The sequence below is a fragment of the Petromyzon marinus genome, chromosome 4, assembly GCF_048934315.1.
Source record: "Petromyzon marinus isolate PM22_M1 ecotype Great Lakes invasive population chromosome 4, UKy_Petmar_22M1.pri1.0, whole genome shotgun sequence".
In the NCBI taxonomy this organism is placed as follows: domain Eukaryota; kingdom Metazoa; phylum Chordata; class Hyperoartia; order Petromyzontiformes; family Petromyzontidae; genus Petromyzon; species Petromyzon marinus.
This window is the reverse complement of record NC_133670.1, coordinates 12,988,872-13,011,407: the sequence shown is the minus strand read 5'-3', so window position 1 is coordinate 13,011,407 and position 22,536 is coordinate 12,988,872. Positions and strand designations below refer to the sequence as shown.

Sequence of the window (22,536 nt, the reverse complement as noted above, 5' to 3'; positions counted from 1 at the left end):
CAGGGCGGTGATGTGGGAGAGCGGGGAGATGATGGGAGCCGTCGAGGAAATGGGAGAGTTGGGACGTAGGGGATACATTAGGAGTGCCATGGCTGGCGTGTACCCTCATTGCCTCTGCACAGCCCCCGCTCGGCTCCCATGACCGGGCGTTGCCGGCGGTGGTCATGCCTGCTTGCATTGCAGTGAAAATGGGAGATGGGCGTTGGTGCTTTTGCGATCGAATCGTATATCGCGGTGCATTTCCCCCAGGTTCAGCTACGTGGTGGAGATGGAGCCGCGTGATCGCGAGTGTGCAGTCCACAGCTCCCACATTCCAATTGGTGAAATCTGCTGCTGAAAACTTTCGTTGATCAGGGGGTGCACGATTATCCCAGTGGAGGGCTGCACACAGCATGCCTCGCGTTGGTGACCCGCTTCATGCTAATGGGCCGGCGGAGAGCGCAAGGCGCGCCCCGCACAGTTGCGCACCAGTGAAAGGCAGCATTTGCTTCGTGTGAGCACAATGGCATGATACAGACAAGGCTCCGAACCTTAACACGTCAGACTTACAGCGTATTACCCACCACGTTTACCAAAGGCAGATACAGCGTTGCATCTGCAGGGATTCAAGCTCTCTGTGCTGCAGTTTAACATGCTTCTCAGCCATGACGTCATGCGGCTCCATACAAGTTTTAACGTACATTGTACACACCTGTATAAGCATACGCGCTATACGAGGCTTAAGAGGCTTAATGACTGAGTGGAGATGCTTCGCCGGGTGCCCGCGTTGCCACCCGGCGTAGGCACTGAACTGCGCGTGGCGCGAGGGGGCTCGAACAAACAGAAGTGCTCGGTGAATTACGATAAACAAATAAAATCCTGCCGTCGTATGGGTAAAAAACGAGGCTCATCACATACAGTATTCGCAAGGTGTCAGATAACATTTGGGATCACGGTCCGAGGTTTAGATCGGCTATTGTCGGCTCTGCTTGAGAATAAACAATTGGTGACCGGGGTAAGGGGAGCTACAGATCAATCAAGTGCGTGTGCCAGAATCACTGAAGATTTCTAAACCAATCGAAAACATGGGAAATATCATCGCGTGTGCGTGTGTTAGGCATGAGCTGGTGCTGGGTTTTTTTAAAGCAGGAAAGAGAAAATAAATAAACGATCAGCTTATTTGCATAAAAATTTATTCAAGTAACTTACCGTTTTCCAAAATGGAATTGCTTCTTTTTAACGGCCTCTACTGACGTTGTGTGCTGTGACTTAAGTGTCGTTTTAAAAGTAGTGTCCTCATGATAAATGATTGGATAGAATTGATCATACGTAGCTTTATTCACCTGAAAACTTCTTTACTGCACCTTAAATGACAAAATCGTTATTCTGTCCTTAAAAAAACTTCTCGTCAAATACGCAACACTTATTTGAATAACAAAGTGAATTGCCGGCGCGCTGTATGTGGAAGTGCAATGATTGACTGGTTTAGAATGCTCATGTGATTTAGGCACTCACTTCTGATTGGTCAAAAGACCTCCTAAGTTGATCAAGGTCCATAAGTCATCACTCGACGGCCATTGGTTATTTGCCAGGGTGATACGAACTGCCCCACCTGACACGTGCCCAGTTCTCCGCGTTAGCCGCCGACACCAACACAGCACAATAATGGGGGCATTCCCCTTTTTCAAAACATAATTTCTGCAGACCCGGCCAAAACACGAATCATCAATCGCATTGCCTCTCAGCCACTCGGTTTCACCGTGCCCACCCACAAAAGCGACACGTTTTGCAAATATGTAATCACGGCCGATGAAACAAAAAAAGAAACGGGCAAGTGGCGGCGGGTGGGTGGGGGGTTAAGGTTTAAGGAGGGTTCTGTTTGGCATCAGCTGCGCAGCGTACTCGTGAGTTCAGTTTGCTTGTGAATGGGGATGGTGTGGGGGAAACATTCATCCCGGCCATGGGGAGGGGATGGGGGGGCGGGAGGGGAGACCACCAAGCCTCCACCACCACCACCACTCCACTGCCATCGCCCATTCCCAAGAGCTCCGTGTGCCGCATGAAGTTCATAAAAAAAATGGAAGCAGTCTATGAACGTCTGCATGCTCTGTCATGCCTGAGAATGGGTCCCTCCGTTTCAGGCAGAGCCGTTACAGAAATAAAAAAAAACAGTGCCTAATTTGATAAATGAACCAAATGAGGGCCGGCACCTCCCAATTCAATCAAAGTGGGGTTTCTCTCCCCTCCCCCCTCAAATCTTAGCACTGTGATTGAGCTCGAAATGGCCCGTTTTGTAAGTGGAGATCTCTGTTGTTCCAAATTCAGTTGTTACCCACGTAGTGGCGTGTGATACGCACTGATCACGTGACCGACGCATTCATCCTATGTTCGTACCACGGAAAATTACGTGCTCATTTTGACCACTGCATGCGCACGTATTTTGTGTCGCAGTAACCACGGTAGTGGTGACATGGGTATCTATATAGATTGGAATAACTCGTGTAAATTGAACATTGAATTGTACGCTAGTGTGCACGTAATATAGTTGTTCGCTCACTCATTCGTTACGTTTACTTTACTTTTACCGGGTAGGTTTTCAGGTTGTACCGTGTGCTATTCTGCGCGACGTCCAATAACAACCGCCGGCGAAGAACACCGCAGTACGACCTGACAACTCATCGAAGAGCTACTTCTTTTGAAGCTTTCTCTTCTTGGGTGCGATTCATTGTTTGTGCGGTTATGTTCGCAACAGGTTATCATCTTGCACGTGCTCACACCAGTCCCGTGCTGCTTGGCTTGACGCCAGGGAGCATCACACGCCACTACCTCGCTTTTTTTGGCAGTCAGTACCAGCGATTGCCGATGCCCCTTAGTTTCTGCAAGGCCCCTGAGCATTCTCTCTCCACACGCGCACTGTCAATGTCCCATGCACAGTATACATACGTTAAACTCCAAGGCTGAATAAAAAGTACTAAACCTGTCCATTATTTGCCCTGATACACTTCTCATCCGGTCGCCTGATGCAGGGTGTAAACAAATAATGTCAGCTTTAGTAACAAGACGAGGACGACGAGGACAACAACAACAACGGCGACAATAGCTCCAGCGCAGCAGCAACACCGTCTGGGCCTTTTCTCAAGATAACTCTTCTTGGTCACATTTCCTTTCAGTCTGAGCAGCCGTGGGCATTTAACCCGACGCTCACCTGGAATAACGGAGATGGTTTTGAGGGCTCGGAGAACCCTGAACGTTCTCAAGGCCGAGACATTGCCCAAGTCGATAAATTCCGTGACGTACCTGCACCGGTCGGAAAGCGAACAACCACGCACACGGTGTCAGCAAAACATTGCGATACGAATTTACAAAGTGTCCCAAACGCCACGGTAGCTCGAAACCTGCAACGTGGCAGGAGAGAGGCATGTTATGGGAAGGTGGACAGAAGAAACTTAACTGCATCTCATGTATGTTGAACTCCTTTCGCACCGTACGTAGCGAACCGTGCTAATCGAAGGTGCGGGGGAAAGACAACAAACTAAACACAAAAAAGCAGTTCTAAAGAAATGAGTTTTAAAGCAATTGTGGCAATGAATTACGGGAATTAGAGATGTTTCAGTCACAGCCGAAGCTGCAGACATCGTGCCGAAAAACAAGAGACGGTACGAGCCGAAAACATTGGAGGGCCACACGGCACAACGGTTCAAACTTATGCAGTGGTATCACATCTTGTTGCCAGATACTTGTGCCCCATGGACGTTGGTTATTCTGCTTCGCACTTATGCTGCTGTTTGTGCATTACGCTTTAGACGGGGCTTGTGGAATGCCATGAGGAGTACCGCACAACCATTATTAACACAGCAGCCCACAGGCAATGCTTCCAATGAATAGACATTGGCGTCATTTGCGATGATTCGTGTACAAAAATGTTACCCTCACTAATGTAGACATTTTTACATCAGCAGACTGGTCTGGCTCACGAATTCCACTTGTTTGTTGCGACTCAAGACTTTTGTTAATTTTCTGTGACATTTGTCTTGGATCGATAGTTCACAAGTGAGCTATTTAGTTGACCATCAACAATATTTACTCACCATTTCATAATTAATGCACAATGTGAAATCAGATTAAATCGTTCTCGTAATTAATATGTCCATTGGTGGTACCACAAGCAACCTAACATTTCACATGAACGATTTCTAATATATTTTGGCATATCAATATTTAATCACAAGCAGAATTTGTTTCTGGGCAGCGTTGGACCAAGTATACGCGGTCACATGGTGGGGGTGCGATTACGGGATTCCTGTTTGCAGAGCACCCAAACTAGACGACTGCATGAGCCGCCATTTCACATCGCACTACGCCACCAAGATAGATGGAGGCACAGTTAGTTTCACGGTCCACCAAAATACAAAGTGATCTCTTAAGGCGGTAGCCACAGTCGTTCATTTCACTTCAATAAAGTTGCAATGCAAAATAATTGGTTAATTGGTGCACCCGTGCCATGAGTTTGGGAGACACGTCAAACTTATTGTTTCACAATTAAGTTGCAACGACCCGGTTTGATCAATGTACACAACTTCATGTCAGCATATTTCTCATCAGTTACGCTGATAATAACACCTAAGCATTGGAGCAGTTAACAGTTTTCACATTTACCAATCATCTTACGCGCGCACACACCCACTGTATCAATTTTGCCAAGGTTGTGAAAGAATAAAAAAATTAAAAAGGTGTCAGTGGAAAAAAAAGTAAACGCCTCAATATAATTAATGCCAACCAATTAAATCTCGCCACCTTGCTCTCCCCGCCCGTACATAACACAGCAAAGGTAGGCTCCCTGGGCTAAACTGCAGTAAATACCTCACTGGCTGGCACCGTTGTAGGGCACCTATCTCAGGTTACGGGTTCAACTCATAGTCAAGCCATTTCATCATCCCTCTGCGGTCTCTTACCACTTAGGAAGTAAAATATTGTTTTCTTTAATATTCAAGAATATCCTCACCGAGTCTCAAGACAAATTTTCAGGATACTGCAGTGGGATATTAGGTCAATTCCATTCAGGATCATTTGGCTGTATGTGGGAGGAAACTGGAATACCTGGAGAGAGGCCACAGATATGAATGGATAACCAAAGATCCATACGGATGGATTCAATCCCTCGCTGTATTTCCGTTTCCAGGCCACCTTGGGAAGTCGATCTGTCGATAGACTGCTTCATGCCATGTGAATGTGGAATTTTTAGCACTCGCTCAAAACTGCGCATTTGGGCGAGAGGACCAAGCGGTCGCAGCTGAGTCACGCGGTATTCCCCTTTAGCCTGGGAGGGAGACGCGCTCAGTGTGGAACGACGAGCGACTTGAGCCCAACTTACGCCATGACGATGACGCAGAAGTCGAGCCAGTTCCAAGGGTCGCGCAGGAATGTAAAAGGGTGAAGGCAAAACCCACGAGCCAGGATTTTCACCATGGATTCGAAGGTATAGATTCCTGTGAATGTGTATCTGGAACATCGCACCACCGGTTAAAACAGCTTGTGCACACTCATTCGTAATCCACGGCGAAGTGAACATTTAGTGTGCGCAACGTAAAAGTGAGTTGGCGTGTTCGGTTCAAAATCGATGTTGCGTCAAATTTTAAAATGAACAATAAACTTTTACTTCTTAAAGTAATACTAAAATTAATAGATTTTATACAGTGTCTAAAAATACGTTTCTTTGTTATGAAATTCATTCTTGAGTCGTGGTTTTGGCCAATATGTTAAACATTAAACTGCCAGGTGAATGTTGAAATCAATCCCTTATTCATTGCAATAATGTGCCATGTTTTATACAGGTTTAACCAAACAAATTACAATTATCCACAAAGCTCAGCTTGCCTGTGAAAATGTAACAGGCATGCACACATGGTCACTCGTGTCAATATAAAATACTTAATTGTATTAATAACGTGCAGGGAGCAGGTTACAGACCGAGTAGAATCCGATCACTTACTCCACGTTCTTGGTCCAAGTGGGTGGCTCGCTCATGGTCATGAAGACACAGTTGGTTAGAATGGTGAACATTATGAATATACTGAAAAGCGTACGTTGCCGTTAAAGAAAAACCCGTGCCGTCTGTCCAAATGCCAACCGTCAGCCAGCAAATTACCAGTGGCGAGGAAAAATGATGCAGCTTAATTCCCGTTTAATGGTGATCTTTAGCAAAATTCATAACCAAGTCTGACCTCAGCGGAGAGTTCTAGAATAAATCAAGGCCCGGGCTACATGAATGAGTCGCACTGCTATCGTTACCGTCTGCAACTTAACTCATAATGTGTTTATTATTGATGGCGTTAGAAGAATTGCAGATTATGAATACTCTTGCAGGACCGGCATCGAGCATCGCTTCCTCAGAATGTCCAGATGAAATTTAGAAACAATAAAATGTTCTCTCAATGACTTGATTTTCTCATGAGGTCACAACTACAAAGTGCACCGTGGCATGTTTTTACAACTCCGAGGCTGAATGAGCAGCTGACCACATCCTCAAACAATGAGCCTCAGCTCCTCAAGATGTGAGAAGCACTACTTTTTCTCCCGAGTCTCCCTTGAAATAGATGGCCTCAGTGGATTCTCACTTGCTCTTAAATATAAACACGATCATGATCATCTTTTTAAATGTGTTTTTTTAAGTGTCTAATTAGTTCACTTCCTCAAAACTTTTGCCTTGAGAATGAATATATTTTCATAATTACACCACCCATTGGCATTCATACATACATACCCAAGTCTCACTATGCAAATACTGTATGTGAAACGACGTCTTAACTGGACTTAAATTTTATTTTATTTAATATTTTATGAGTATTAGCTAAGTGAAGTCCGTGACAGGAGACCTATCTTGCCTACTCGAGGGTGGCTTTAAACTAATAGCAGGACTCAAAACAGCGCCTCTCTGTACACACTACGTGAACTGTAAGTGCACCCCTCTCATTCTTAGGACATGCAATTTTTTCGCATGAAAAGGATATGAATGTGTTAAAATCTTGATAGCGTATCTTCTGACGGGGTTGAACGGAGTTAAAATATACAATGCAGGTGTGGCGCTGAATCGGAAGATGGCCTTCCCTGAATTCAGGACTATAAATGTCTGAAAAGGAAACAAACACACGAGCATTATCAAGACATGTATTTGACCAAAAGATTGCCATTTCTGCAGTACTGCAGTATCTTAAAGCACATTTAAACAGCATTGGCAGTAATTACACATCAAGGGGCAAAGCATCAGTTAAGCTGACTTGACACAAGCATTACCCAACTGTGCCAATTAAACAGCAAAAGTTGCGTGTAAGAAAACAAAGTTAAAACTTTGGGCACAATATTTTCTTTGAAGAAGCCAAGTTAAAATAAGGTGTGAGATTTTAGGTTTTCTGATTCCTTGAAATACTGCAAATAAAAAAGAGGCAGAGTGCAATATTTGTACCGCAGGCAGAGGTTTTTAAAACCAGGCAGAGGCTGCCTGGTGTGCACATTACCAGAGCGCATCAGTTTTGTAAATGCCACCGCTTTTCTCCTGCCTGTCACAAATAGATATAAACAGATCATCCGCATCATATTGCCATAGCCAATCCACTGTTGGATGAAGACGCCCTCACGCCATTGCCACCGCACAGGTCCCGCGATGCCACAATGGCAGCTCACTCTAGTGCATGAGCTGATCTTATCGCCCTCTCCCCATGGCGGTCGTCCTTTGGCTACCATTCCGTCACGGGTCCCATCCATCAGCCATCCTCCCCTCCTAGCCATGATGTGTCATGTCCAAGCCCACTAATGTTTCTTAACCGTAGGATGTCCATAACTTTCATATGTTCTCTATGCTGCGTGTTCCGCTTCTTGTCTGAAAGTGTTATTTCAAGTCGAAGCTTTTCATCTTTTTCTTTGTCAATGTCCATATTCTGCGTCACATGTAATAGCGCGTAATATACAACGCTTAAAATGTTTCTGCCTTTTTGAACATTAAGGTTTTGTTCCATAGTCTTTGTCAAAAAATCGTGTTTTTTTAGGATGGTCCTATATTGGGACATCTGGTCAATTCCATTTAATGGGTGCGAGAGAAAACCGGAGAAAGTGCAGAAAACCAACGCTCCCATACTCCCTGGCCACTTTGCATACTCATGCCTCTAACACCTGGCACGCCTTGCTGTTCACGCATTTAAGCACTATCCATGTTCAACCCAACTAAGCCTCCAAGTTGCGATGAGATTGTATGTATTCAGGGTGACTTTCTCGTAACCTTGCAGTTTAAGCTGGAGTACGTGTCCCCTGATTTTGTTTCCTACAGCATCGTCCAGCACTCAGGGCTGCACCGCCAAATTGCCATGAAAGAAATGCACTTGGGTCCACATTACTGCTCAACCTTCCGCTCAGGAATTGATCGACGTGCCTTTGCGTTTGTTGTACACATTGTACAGGTCACCACCAGGATGGGCTGGTGATCACTGAACAAAGAGTACTGCCTCGCGTTATGCAATAAAGGTCATTAAAGTCTCGCGACAAAACATCCTTCACACGTGCAGCTTTTCAGGGAGATTAGACGTGACCAGCCGCAGCACCCTTCCATAACCACCCCGTCAATGAGGCATTTGACCGGGTGGAAAGCTCGTCGGTGAATGTGGCCATGCTCGCTGCCAACGAGAATGGAAGCTGCCAGAACGTCACGAGTCTCATGACTCGATCGACCGATGATATCGGAAACGCTGACACTCGGCGAGCTCCAACAGCGAAATGCCCTAATATTGAATGCACAAGCCACCGTGGGGAACCACTATAAAGAGCAAGTAGAAATACCCCCATAAAGGACTGGTAGCCTCCAAAGCCTGGTTCATGTGCAGCGATTTGTAGGGAGCGACACTGAGCAAAGCAAAGCGATTTGCTAGGAGTGTGTATCTCAGTGTGTATCTCAGTGTGTATCTCAGTGTGTATCTCAGTGTGTATCTCAGTGTGTATCTCAGTGTATATCTCAGTGTATATTTTCAACTGGGTAATTTCACACTGGTCATAATTTCACACTGGTCATGGGTAATTTCACACTGGTCATTTCGCGAAACATATTGGCGAACCAAGAAGAGCATCGAGTGAGAACAGAGCGATGTAATCTAACTTTCTGTGATGTCACCCTCTGATTAAATGGGTTTATGGAGGGGGGCGGGGAAAGGACATCTTTCAGGAGATGCATCGCAGATTTAACTTTTCCTGGCCATCAACAAAGTCACACCGGTCGCGTGTGGCACGACACAGAATGACGGCAGGGAGGCGGTCTCCACGACAATCACTCTCTTGTCACTCGGTCAAATATGAAACATGTCAGCATCGAGGGCCAAGAGCAGGGCGGAGTTGACGCGATATCATTCGCGAGCATGTCCACTACACTCGCCTGACAGCAAGAAGCGCAATCCAACACTGGCGGTCCGAAAGCAGACGTGCTAATGCAGACCCTTTGCCATCGAGGCCATAATGATGACAAACAACTGGCGCGGTATACCTAAATTAGGCATGAAAGCCACTTCCATTGGTGGGAGCCCACTCGGCACCTTCAGATATAAGTGTCGCTGATAGGGACTCCAAAGGGAGGCGTGACTTTTGGATCTTGATTTGCGCCGCCATCAGACTGCGAGGGTTGTGGAGAGGTGCACTCATACAGGGAGGCGATCGCAGGGTCTCGCTTCAGGTCCGAGTGTCTGCGTCGCAAGAAAAATCTGAAGCTGCAAGCTGTCTCAGTGCCAGACGCTGCCACTGCCTCTTGCATTCGATTGGATAATTTTATTTACCGGAGAGTCATAACTCAGGTCGCATCCAGCCTCTATTAATCCCACATTCTGCCATCACGCCCTCTCAAGGGCCCCCTTGCAGTGGCTCACCACCCACTCCAAATTTCCCCAGCCAGTAGTGCCATTAGTCATGTCTTGTGCATTTCAGCTTGTGTATGCATGTTTATGAATGAGTGCGTTCATGTGTGTGTAGGTGGAGTTGGTTAGCGCAGTGCGCTACGAACCCGGTGACCCGAGTTCAATCACCGCTCACAACCGATAACAGCGGCAAATGTTTGAACCTGTCACGGGCATCCCCGAGGTCGACTCAGCCTCAAATAAGTACCTGGGGAGACGGCATCTCGGGTGTGGTGCTGGAGACCCACCCCCTTCTGTGACGTGCCAGCCTTCATAGGTGCTTGCTAACAGCACTTGCCCAAACAGTGTGTTAAAGGCTATACGGAGGGTTTTGTTGTAGGTGGAACCTGAGCCTGGTGGCGACTGCAATGCGCGATGAATGATGTGACCTGGGTTCAATTCCCAGCTATGGCTAACATCAGTGGCGAATTTCAGAACTGGTTTTGTACCTTAAATGAGTACCTCATGTTGTAAGCATCAGCACTGGGGAGACAAAGGTGGCCAGGCATGATGCTGGTCACATCACCACCCCCTTGTGTGCAAGTTGGCCTTCATATGTACTGACTAATAGCACTTTAGCCTGTGTCTTTTAGGGATGTACATGTTTTATTTTGCGTATATATAGCCAAGTCTCTGCTTATAAGTAGACGAAACAGAATACCTAAATTATTGATATTGAGCTCACAAAATTCCGGTGGGTGGTTAATTGGTTTCTCTCATAGCACAGGGTCGACCGAAAGTTCTAAATCGCTTTAAGTCTCCCATTTAACATTTACAAAATATATGATCCCCATCATCAGTAAACCAAGCAATTTCCCTGCCCCGTTGAGTTGAAGTGTTACGATGAAATCTGCAAAGTGTGTGATGGTTGTCACGGGTTCACTGGCATCGATTGCAGCGAGGAGGGAACACAGACTAACTGTTCCCACCAAAGCCCCCTTCATATTACACATTACGGGGGGGGGGGGGGGAGGAGGGGGGGTGCAAGGGGAAGAATGCGTACACCGTAAGCATGACTTAACCTTGTGCACAGACGCGTGACGGTGAAGTCTTGCTTACTAGGGGGGCAGCAACATCCCTGCCGCACTCTCCCATCTTGGCGCCCTCCTGTCCAGAAGCTCACCGTGTGTTATGAACGCCCACCTTAATCGCCCGGTTGCTGTGTATACGCACGCGGCCGGCGGCGTGCGTGACGGTTCGCAACCGCTGGACTTGCAATCTCCCAGCGCGGCAGTCGAAACAACGATTGCACCCCCCCCCACCACCGTCCACCAAGCGATGTAAATAGGAACACCACAGTTAGTGGAACTGCCGGTCGTGTGTGGTGGGATAAAGTATGGCTAATCCCACCTCTTCCGAGAAGTCAGGCCAATTTGTAAAACTAGACTAAATACCCTCTAGAAGGGCTCTCTGAAGCTCCATCTCGTGGAAGGCCTTCCAACAGCAGTGGCGTAAGCGACACATTGCAGGGCCGCACATTCACCTTATTCGGGGTACATACGGTCCTGTTCACTGTTATTTGCTTACTAAAGCAATTCTGTATTTAGAATTAAAATAAAAGTGATTTACTTACGAATCCATCTTTGAATGTCCCTCCCCTGGCAAATCACAACGATGTCGGATGCCCCTTGCTATGAACAAGTGCCAGTCGCTGTCCAAACCTGGCCTGTGTCTGCTGTAGGATGGACTCAACCTTAAATCAATACTGGACATTGTGTGGGAACATCGGCGCTGTAGAGACAACAGCGATCGGACGTTATGCTGGCTCTAACACGCTCTCGTGCGTCACAAGGGCCTTGAAAGGAATTTGCTCGCAGCACTTACCTCTACGATTAATGTTACAGCCCTATGTCAATCCGCTGCTGCGTGAAGGCATCCCAACGTCATCTCAGTCATGGGGGTTGTTTGACTCGACTTCACCATGCTGGTCAATGCGGATTTGGTGAAGAACTGGCCAGGGTACCGGGCCGGTTCAGATATCCCTCGTCGCTGATGTCAGCCGTGGCCGGGAATAATGGAACTCAGGTTTCCAGATTCGAACCGCAGTGCGCTGACCCACTGGGCCACTGCTCCACCCCCTCTAGAGCTTATATGATTAATTGTGGAAATGTGTGTTGTTTGTGTAGTGTGCGTGCATGTTTGTTTGTGAATGCATGTGGGTAATGTGTACTGCAATACGAAGCCGGTGACCCAAGTTCAATCCTCCACTCACGGCCAACACCGGTGACAAATATCTGAACTAGTCCTGGGCCTCACCCTAAAATTACTACCCGGTGCAGTGTGTAAACAGCAGCATTGGTGAGACAAAGGCGGCTGCGAATGTTTAATAGCCATTCCACCTCCTCATGTGCTGTGCCGGCCTCAATCGGTTCTTGGTAACAGAACTTGCTCCAAAAGTCTGTTGAAGGCTACAAGGGGGGAGCTTTGTCTTTGTGCGCATGTACTGGCGCAACGTTATAAGAGCAGGACTGAGAGTAAGCGTCTGCAAAATGGCTTGCCACCTTACAGCACAATTTCCTGAAATAGCCCCTTCTGCAGGGACATTTATTCACATCGGTGTCCTCCGATGCACTTCACGAGGCACACATCATTACCAGCGACGCGTTGAGAACACTGGTGCGGAATGGGGATGGGTCGGTGAGGTGTGCGGCAGAAACGCTTCCTCTGAAAGTCAACGACATGGGCAAGCGAGCGGGCAATGGTAGTTCGACTGTCACCGTGCACATCAGGTGATGCCTGGGTGACCCGATTCACTCTGTTGGTTGTACTACGTGCCCCAGTATCTCTCTCCAAGTACAATAGTTGAATTTACTTAACCAGGAAAGTCTCAACGAGTCTCAAATTGCTTTTTAGGAGGGCCATGCACTTGGATGTTTGGATAATTTTCTCCAAATGAAACGTCTTCCACGTGAGAGAGAACTGGAGTACCGGGAGAGTCCCACACATGGCAAACCTGTTCACAAACCCACTCCGTTGTGCTACCAACCATCTCTCAGTGGCAGTTTCACAAAGCGGCGTGAGCCACAAACCAATTTCCCCAAGTCACAGGATACGCCATCATCGCCCTCACCTGTATTTCACTATGCCATAACGAGCACGCGCAGCTGGTGCTGTTGGTGGTGATGTAAGTGGTGGTGTTAGTGGTGGTGTTAGTAGTGGTGTTGTTGATGGTGCTCTTGGCAGTGACATTGGTGGCGCTGTTGGTGGTGGTGACGTTATTAGAGGTGCAATAGGTGGTGCCAGTGGTGCTGTTAGTCGAGGTGCTGTTCGCGGTGCCGTTGGCGGTGGTGCTGTTCGCGGTGCTCGTGGTGCTGTGGTCGGCATGAAGGTGGCGTCTTCCCACCTTCTGCGTGCTGTAGAAGGGATCCAGGTCTTCCAGCGGCTCGGCCACGCACTCGGGCGGCATGTCGCCGTACATGAACGGCAGCGACTTGCCGACCTCCAGGTCGCTGCTGGGCTTGGGCTGGTCGTCCTCGCTCTCGAAGCCCTTGGCTTTCTTTGCCTGCTCGTGGGCCGCGCGCTGCTCGATGGCGGCCAGGGACTCGGGCGTGAAGCGGCGCAGACTGTGCGGTCCAGGCGGTAACAGCACTGGGGCTGCCATCTTTTCATCCTGCGCGGATTCTCGGGCGCGCTCGCTTCCTCCGCCTGGAAATTCTGAGAACGGCGCAACCGCGAGGCGGCCACTTTAGTTTTTAAGCGCCGCGTCCACTTTGCGACGCCGGCCCAGCTACGGTCATGCACGGAGTGTGACGCCTATCTATAGGCTCAGAACTGTCGGGGAGTTTCCACGCGCCTGGAAGTGTCGCGCTGGCGTGAACTTAGCGGCGGCACCACGGCGATAGTAGCCGGTCACGTTTTTCGAGATAATGTTTTATTCCGCTTGCACAAAGCGTTTTTTTTTATGGGTCGGAAAAAAAGTACACGTGTTGCAGCGTTTCCACCATTTACCATTGGGTCGGTAGTATCAACTGCCAACAGCCTGTGTGGAATTAGGCCAAGCATTAGAAAAGACAAATAACTATGCCTCCAAAAGCACGTGCAGTTGATGTCACATAAAAAAATAGTAATAAAACAATTTATAATGCGTGTTTATTTCGCAATGTTCGATCGAGAACTCACAGAGCCAGAGCTCGAAGTCCATCATAAGCCAACCTGAACCAGGTGAGAGCCTGGATGGATCAGGGTCTCAACGGGTGAGAGCCTGAACAGGTAAGAGACTTGAAGGATGAGAGCCTGGAAGGGTGAGAGCCTGGACAGGCAAGAGCCTGAACGAGCAAGAGCCTGAACGAGTAACGCCGCTTGAAGGTGCTTGGATGCGGATTCGGCAGTGGGAAAGAGTTCCAGACCGCTGGTAGCTATGCATCAGCCATTAGTGCACAATTACAGGGAATCAATAATAACAGTTACACCTTTGATTTAACCTATTTTGTTTATATTTAAAGTGTGTAATAGATCTGCAAGTGAACTAAAATATGAAGACGACATAATATTGATACTGTTGAGTATGGGGTTAATATAAACATCTAACTGCATTCAGCACTATATGAGTGAGATTTATGCCATTACCAATGGTCCCATACAAATGACTTCCCAAAGATATATTTGGCTATATAATTAATCACATTTAGCTCAACATATGGGCACTGCATACATCACATTGCTCATTTATATTAATTCCTAACCAAAAATCTAGAGATGTGTTTTGATATTTGTAAAATGTTCTAATTGTTCACATCTGCCGCTTAACTCTGAAATCGAAAATCATCCAAAAACACTTATTACAATTAATATCACATCGATAATTAAATTACAATTAATATTACATGGATAATTTCAGTATCTAAAAATGTCGTGCCACTTAAATGCCTAAAAAAGCTGTTTACCATACCCTAAATGTTCTGAGCATTTCATGCCAAATGCATAGCCATCACTCAGCGTCTGCTCTCAAACATCAGTCACATGCAGGTGATGGGGCTCATATCCCCTGCACCACTATTAATAAAAATTAACGTGTGACGCTGCCAATTTCTTCATGCCCTCAAAGTAACAAATGGGTGTCACTTGGCCCTCCTGAGCCTGCATATGCATCTTAGCGGTTATCAGAGTGCAATCTAAATTCTTATTGATCACTGACTGGGCTACAGGGGTTGGGTGGTGGTGGTTGTTGGCGATGATGGAGGCGGTGATGGTAGTGGTGGAGGCGGTGATGGTAGTGGTGGAGGCGGTGATGGTAGTGGTGGAGGCGGTGATGGTAGTGGTGGAGGCGGTGATGGTAGTGGTGGAGGCGGTGATGGTAGTGGTGATGGTGGCGATGGTGGTGGCGGTGATGCTGGCGCTAATGGTGGTGGTGGCAGTGATGGTGATAGTAGCGGTGGTGGTGGTGATGGTGGTGCAGTTGCAGGAACAATTCGAAGGTCAAACCATATTCATCAGTCTCCTAATTTACGTGTCCCAGGACATTTCAGGGACCCGAGGCCACACGGAGCTGGGAACAGCTGGGTGGCTGTTTGCAAATTACAGCATAGCCTCCATAAACCCTAAGAGCCAGCTGTGTTTCACTTAATAGTATTTGTAGATATGGCACGTGGTTTCACACAATAACAATGGCAGGTGCCCGCTTTGCTACGCTATACAACTACAGTGGGCATATTTATTTAATATATACAGAGGCAGTCAGTCATAGACATAGGAGAGGAGGAAGTTATTGAGCTTGGAACTTAAAACAGGGGACAGCACAGATTGGCTGGAGGAACGGAGTTCCACACCATGGGAGCAGCAGCCTCCAAGCCGCCTGCGTCTGCCCGCTGCCGTTGCGGCTGGTCGCTTGCCTCGCCGACCCGCCGTTCCAGCCTGGCGTGTGCTTTGGCTGCTCTGGCTGGGGCCTCGGCCGTCTCGTCGAGGCCAATCGTGTCTGCGATCGCGCTCTGCGGTCTCCACCCGCTCACGCCTGCCCACTGCAATGCCCCGCTGCTGGCGGTTGACGGCATTAGGCCTGCTGCTTCGGTTCTAATGGCCCTGTCGGTGCCTCTGTCGGCTCTGGATGCCCGCGCCTGCACGCAGTCGCGTCCCCGTGGTCGCCTGTGTCCGCCCGCTACTGCGTCTTTGATACGTGCTTCTTCTTACCCCAATCTTTCCTTGCCATCATTGCTTCACTCAAACAAAAAAGTTGTCTGCTTTTGTCTGTTTCTCTCAGAACTATAAACTGGACTGCAGAGGTGGCAGGAGATGTCCAGCAACTCCTTCTCACTGCTTCCCCCGCCACCGTTCCACAAAGCCACCATCTTTCTTCTTCGCAAACGATTGCCACAACCCTGAACAAAGGCATTACTTTTGGCCGACGAAACACTCGCTCTGCCGTATGCAAGTGCAGCCCTCATTCGCGACAGCGTTAAGGACCGTTCCCCTTTACCTCCTCTGCATCCTCACAGAAACGTGGTTCACACCGAGCATCCTGCCGCCATGCCGAGGGACATTGCCCCACCTGGCTTCAACGTCCTGCGAGCTCTCCCATGGTGGTGGGTTTGCCATCATCTAAAAACGTGCCTCTAGACAGTAAGAGTCGTCCACTGTCGATTAGACACACCTCCTATGAGCTCCAGTCTGCCAGCCTAGTCCCTGGCATCGACTCACTTTCACGGTTCGTTCTCTGCCGCCCTCCACACGATGATGATAACCTTTTCCTCAACGAGTTATCATTCCTTCTTTCACCTCACACTCTATACTCTCGTATCTCTCATCTGTTACACCCCAACAGGTTCTTAATCTAATCCTACACTCTACAATTACAATGTCTTCCCTTGATCTCCTACCAGCCAGTGCTTCAAACATTATGCTCATACATTTGCAACTATGGTTTCTGATGTTTTACATCCATCACTTAAATTGGGCCAAGTAACCTCTACTTATGAAACCCGGCTCTGACCCTGATGACCCTTCTAACTACCACCCCATCACGAACGTATCAACTATCTCCAAACTTCTTGAGCGTCTCGCACTTGTCAGATTCAAAGATCACATTACTTCATACCCCAATTTGTGTCTTCATCAGCCTGAGTACCTCCTAGCATACTCAAGATTACCAACAACATGTTAGCTTTCATTGACTCTGGTTCCATCGATGCTGTGGTCAGACTCAAAATACAGATGTCCTTCTGGACATCTGTGTGTTGAGGCTGGACATCTGTGGACATCCTTATGAACATCTGTGAAAAAGGGCTTCATAGCTAATTGATTCTTGCGGTCTAACTAAATAATCTGATTGTGACATATCTACCACCTTTGGCACTTTCAATCACAAGGTTTTGATGAAATGCCTCGAGTGTTACTTCACCATCAGCGGCACAGCTCTTCAGTGGCTCGCATTGTATCTCTCCGACAAAAGGTCCCACATCAAGGTTGGCAAGGCCTCAACCGCAGTTGTCACATCCACTGCAGGTGTCTCCCAGGGATCCCTCCCTAAGTCTTAAACTTGTACCAGTCTATAATCTCAAGAATTGGTCGCCTCATTAACAGTCACGGGATGAAGAATCACACTCTGACCTCTGACCATTGCCCACTCTATCTTGCACTGGTTTTGGTCTAATCGCCAATTAAACCCTCATAAATCCGTAGCTCTTTTCCTCGGCACCAGGCAGCGTTATACCACTGGGTCACAGTGAGTCACTCTACTCAAGTCACACTGAGTCACTCCCTCACCTCATCGCTGGCTCACATCATTGGTCTCTCAAATCATCTAAAAATTCTCCGTATCACCCGACAACCACACGCTCAACACAAAAAGGACACGTAATCACTACCGCAGGGCCTCATGGCACATCCACCCAATGTCGACTACAGCCACAGCAAACACTCTGGCTTGTGGCATTGTCGGCTCTCACCATGATTATTGCAACATCATCCTCACCTCGAACTTGAGGAAAACACCTCGACAAACTATAGTTGCTTCAAAACAACGTGTCTCGCGCTGTCCTCGGTATTAGGTGTGGCCACATGGCTTCGATAAACACCTTGCACTGGCTCCACTATCAAATCAAGGAAAGGATACAACATCGCTACACTGTTCCATAGAGCTATTTTTCAAAGCCTCGCACCATGCCTCTCTACCCTTGCCACTCAGCTGACCGCAGCAAAACAGTCATGTCCTACGGAGTTCATCTCACAAACAATCCCACCGTACTCAAAACTAGCACTGTCTTGCCTGTGCAGCGTTTCGCCCCTTAGCTGCACCGGCCATCATCTGGAGCTCTCTCCCACTGCACACAATGCACCATCCAAGCACCAGGCAGCAGCTCAATGCTCACTGGTTTAGGTTGGCATAATTTATGGAGGATTTTGAGCTCGGGCGCCTCCAAGGATTTTGATTGAACATTGTGTCCGTGTGTTTGAGACTGAGCGACCTCCCACTGAGCGGAGGTTGATTGGGGGCTCTCGGAAAACGTGTTGGTTCTTGCGCGCGTTATAGGAGTGGAAAGTGTATTGGAAATTGTCCTGTGCCTCCCCTTGGTCAACTCGGTGGTAAATGAGTACCTGGTGTGTAAACATCAGCACGGTGAAGACAAAGGCGGCCACGCGTGGTTGCAGATCAACACCACCCACAGGGGATGTTTGCCTTTTGATGCGTGATTAAAGAACATCTTTGCCCATGTGTGATGGGTGATTTTTAAACCTATTTGCTCTTACAATTCATGCGTGTGTGTGTGTGCGTAGGAGATAAGGGAATGTGCAATTAACCCCCCCCCCCCCCCGCTTCCCATGTTCGATTCCCGGTTAACGTGAGCAACACGAGTGGCAATACGAAAACGAACCTACCCGAGGCACACCCCACGCTTGGCTTATGGGCTGATGTAGACACGCGTGTGTGTGTGCGTGGGTGTGTGTGACTGTGTTCGGAGCGGTAGTACAAACCTGGCGACCCGGGTTCGATTGCCCTTGACGGCCAACACCAGTGACTGAACAGGTCCTGGGCCTCCCCTAGGTCGACTCGGCCGCAAATGAGTACCCTGTGAGATGTGTAAACATCGTCACTAGTGAGACAAAGGCGGTCGGGCGTGGTATTGGCCACCCACCCCCTCGTGTGCCGTGCCGGCCTTTATTGGTGCTCGCTAACAGCACTTGCCCCCTACAGTCTGTGAAGGCTACACGGGGGATCTTTGTCTTTGTGTGACGATGTGGTAAGTGTTAACAGAATTTGCCCTTAAGACTGAAACGTGCAGCTGCTGCGCCGGTGTGGTCACGAGCATCAGGACATCAGCATTATGGAGACAGCCAGTTGGTCGGGCTCGCGTGACAACCAGCGGGTCACGCCACTCCTTTGTGATCAAGCGGCAGCCTTAGCATGAGGCTCGCTAACGGAGGTCGTCGCACCCAACAATCCATACCGCTCGAGGGTGCACGGTGCTTTGTCTTTGTGTGAGATAAGGCACGCACGCGCACGGCCGCACACGCACGCGCCCTGGTAGAGCGGACAGGCGAGTGCAAGGCAAACGCACGGGGGGGGGGCTATAATTTATAGCCGAATTGACTGTGAGTGGGTCGGCCCTGCGTAAGGTACGATAGTCTCGCGGCCAGAACGTTTGACTCTTCATCAGGTTTTGGGTTCCAATCCCCATTCGGTGCCTATTCTGGCTGTTATCCATACGGGGGGTGGGGGGTTGATTTTGTATTTATTTTGTAATGATTACCAATTCGTGTTACGTCTAACGGTGGCAGGTGCCATGATTGACGCTTTGTGTTTTTGTTTATTTTGGTCTCGGTTCGCGAGCTCGTGGCGCGCGAAATGCGCACAGAATGAAGATTGTCTGACGGGGGATTTCTTATTATCCTTAAAAAAAACCAACCCCGCCATGAGCTCACGGGAAGCGTCTTCGCCTTAAACGCAACAACGGATCAATGTGCACATCAGGAAATTAATGAATCGACTGCGAAGTGACAATTAAGAGAGGATGAATATTTGATGAATGTGGTTGCGTGTGTGTGTGTGGTTTTTTTTCCATGGTAGCCACGGCAGCGCCGCTGTAAAATATAGCCGGGGCAGATTCATTGAGAGGAGCATTGAGAGCCGCGTGGAAATAATTTGAAAATCGGAAAATGGTTGAGGGGGGGGCGAGCCCTGTGCAAGGAAGGTGTTGTTATTAGCATAATCATTTCTATTTAATTTAGGGTGTTTTTTTTCGTCCAAAATTGCGATTTGGCGCACGGCGACCGTTTAATGGCAACGGGCTCGCTGTACGTCCGCCTTATCCAGAACACACACAAGAAAATGTGCCGGTGCTATATATGGATGGTGCCCATATTTCAACCTTCGACCCCAGAAGACGAGCGCAGGAAAAACATGTTTTATAGAAACATATTTTTTCAAAAGCTGTATATTTTTTTCTCTCGCAAGCAAACAACACGAGACGGAGCGATTTGCGTTGGCGTAGCCGGCGTGTCGGGCGGGCTTAGCAGAGGGCGTTTTGCATCGTAATGCGGGGATATAGGTACACGACCCAAACGCGTTTTATTGTGCTTCGAAAACACATCATTACAGGACTGCATAATAATTAATTGCGAGTTGGCAGCAACAGCGGTTGAGGCCCCGGAACCGCCCATTCACCACCCCCCCTCCCCGTCTCTATCTCCCCGCGCCCACCACGCCCTCTCGGAAACATGCTCCCTCTGCTGTCTGAAGCAGGGCCGTCACCCGAAACGTCGCACACACACACACGCGCGCACACATCATCTTGCCCGTAACAGCTCGGTGTTAATGATTAACGCGGTGGTGGCGGTGGTGGGTGGCACCTTTTCAAAGACGAACAATGAGACAAATTTGCGCGCACGGCGTCCCGAGGTCAACCGTAGAGTGTTCGCTCCGTGCGCGCGCGCGCGCCCTTACGCCCATTCATTAATTCTCTCGCCAAAGGAACGTGGAGTGCGCGCTGGGTTCACGAGCGCAAAACCGCGCGTTTCGTGCGTTACGCACGCGCTCGTCGTCAATGCGCGTTCCACAAAGCTGGGGGGCCGGGGGGGGGGGAAGCGCCTCATTCCTCTGGCCTGCTACACCCGGTCACAGACGAACAACCAACATCACACAACACGCGCTCGCCCACACACCCTGCCTGCGTGTGCGTGGGCAGCGGTAGCGGTTAACGCGCTACGGCATGAACCCGGCGACCCGAATTCAACTCCCGCCATCATTGGCCAATATCGGTTGAATGCTCTAAATCGGTCCTGGGCCTCCCCTAGGTCGACTCAGCCCCAAACGAGTACCTGGTTCCGTGTTGTAAACATCGCGACTGGGCACAGCAAAGGCGGCCGGGCGTGGTGCTGCCCCCCCCCCCCCTTCGTGTGCCGTGCCGCTTTCATAGGCGCTACTTGCCAACAGCACTTTCCCCAACAGTCCATTGAGGCTATACGGGGGCTCTTTGTCTTGTGCATCCTTGTGTATTCGCGTGCGCACGGAGAAATGCACTAAATAAAATCGCACCGGCGAATTGCGCGAATGAATACATTCACAGTGATCGAGGGCGAATTAACCGCGTCGTTGTCAAAGCAGTGGCGATGATGCGACTCCGAAGGCGATGAATGATCACGCTCTGTACCAAATCAAGCGTACGTACAGTAGTGCAACACTGTGGGTGTGATGGGAATGATTTTCGTGATGGTGGTGATGGGCGTTGTACTCACAATCGGCGCCTCGCTGGGTTATTTGCAGCAGTCCTGTGCGCACAGTCTCCCGTTTGCGACAGAGGGGACACCGCGTCGGTGGTGGAGGGGATCTTCGTAGATAGACCACCCCTGGCCCGTTCTCTCAGCTCCTCGTCTCTCCGGGAGAGGTGTGGGGGTGCTGGTGGTGGTGGTGACACGGGAAGACGCGACGGAGCCTCTTACACAGCTGGATATCTGGGATTTATTGGGGGTTGCTGGATCGCCGAACGGATGTTTTTGGGCAATTGTTCGCGTCAGAGTCCACGTATCCAGATCTTGTTAAGCGGCCGCTGTCCTTGCTGCTGATTGCCCACGATTAGCTGCTGCTCGAGGCGAGTGCAGCTGAACGCAACGCTGCTGCTGCTGCTTTTGATGCTGCTGCTGTGGTTGCTGTGGTTGCTGTTGTCGCCATGTTCTCTCGCCGACAGAACCTTAGTGGAGCTCATTGCTCAGATGCTGCTGCCATCCTCGCGTCGCGTCTGCCCCGAGACGTTGTTACATCGACGACGACAAAAAGAGAAAACCAGAAGAAAAACAATAACAATACCGCCCACGTTTCCCCTCCGTTTCGCGAGCTCGTTTTCATGGTTTCCACCCACCGACCCCCCCCCCCCTTTCCCCACACGTAGTCCGGAGGACGCGCTCGGATGCCCCCTCCACCCCCCCGTGTTGTGATCCGCTCCCCGACGCCGCTCGTGATATTTCCCCCAGCGTATTCGTTTTTTTTTATTTTAATTTGCAAGGAATGCAAACAAATATCACAAACGCGCGCCCGGCGTTTCGTCGCATAAAACGCGCAAACAAACAAAAAAAAACCGCCGATGGAACATGAGCATTCGAAGCCGAAATCTAAATATCCGTAGACAGTCACGGACACGTCGGCGAAATTAAAAAAAAACCCGATAGCAAAATCCACCGCTCACCTCACGGGGCGGGTGTAAAAGCTGTCTAA

At 49.0% G+C, this 22,536-nt stretch overlaps 1 protein-coding gene across 4 annotated transcripts in view; it reads right to left on the bottom strand.

The window, feature by feature from the left end:
• LOC116938683 (sodium channel protein type 2 subunit alpha) overlaps positions 1-22,536 on the bottom strand; it is a 92,089-nt gene that overhangs the window by 69,153 nt on the left and 400 nt on the right. For 2 of the 4 annotated variants that reach the window (XM_076056996.1, XM_076056993.1), the window contains exons 2-7: positions 21,564-22,063; positions 13,243-13,553; positions 6,988-7,105; positions 5,969-6,059; positions 5,351-5,479; positions 3,185-3,276 (exon numbers count right to left, since the gene is read on the bottom strand). In XM_076056996.1, the coding sequence (XP_075913111.1) occupies positions 3,185-3,276; positions 5,351-5,479; positions 5,969-6,059; positions 6,988-7,105; positions 13,243-13,500 (688 nt within the window). In that variant the 5' untranslated portion in view covers positions 13,501-13,553; positions 21,564-22,063. Of the gene's footprint in view, positions 1-2,956; positions 3,036-3,184; positions 3,277-5,350; positions 5,480-5,968; positions 6,060-6,987; positions 7,106-13,242; positions 13,554-18,803; positions 18,899-21,563; positions 22,064-22,536 lie in introns of those variants that run through there. The other 2 variants (XM_076057004.1, XM_032946168.2) reach the window with 2 other exon arrangements.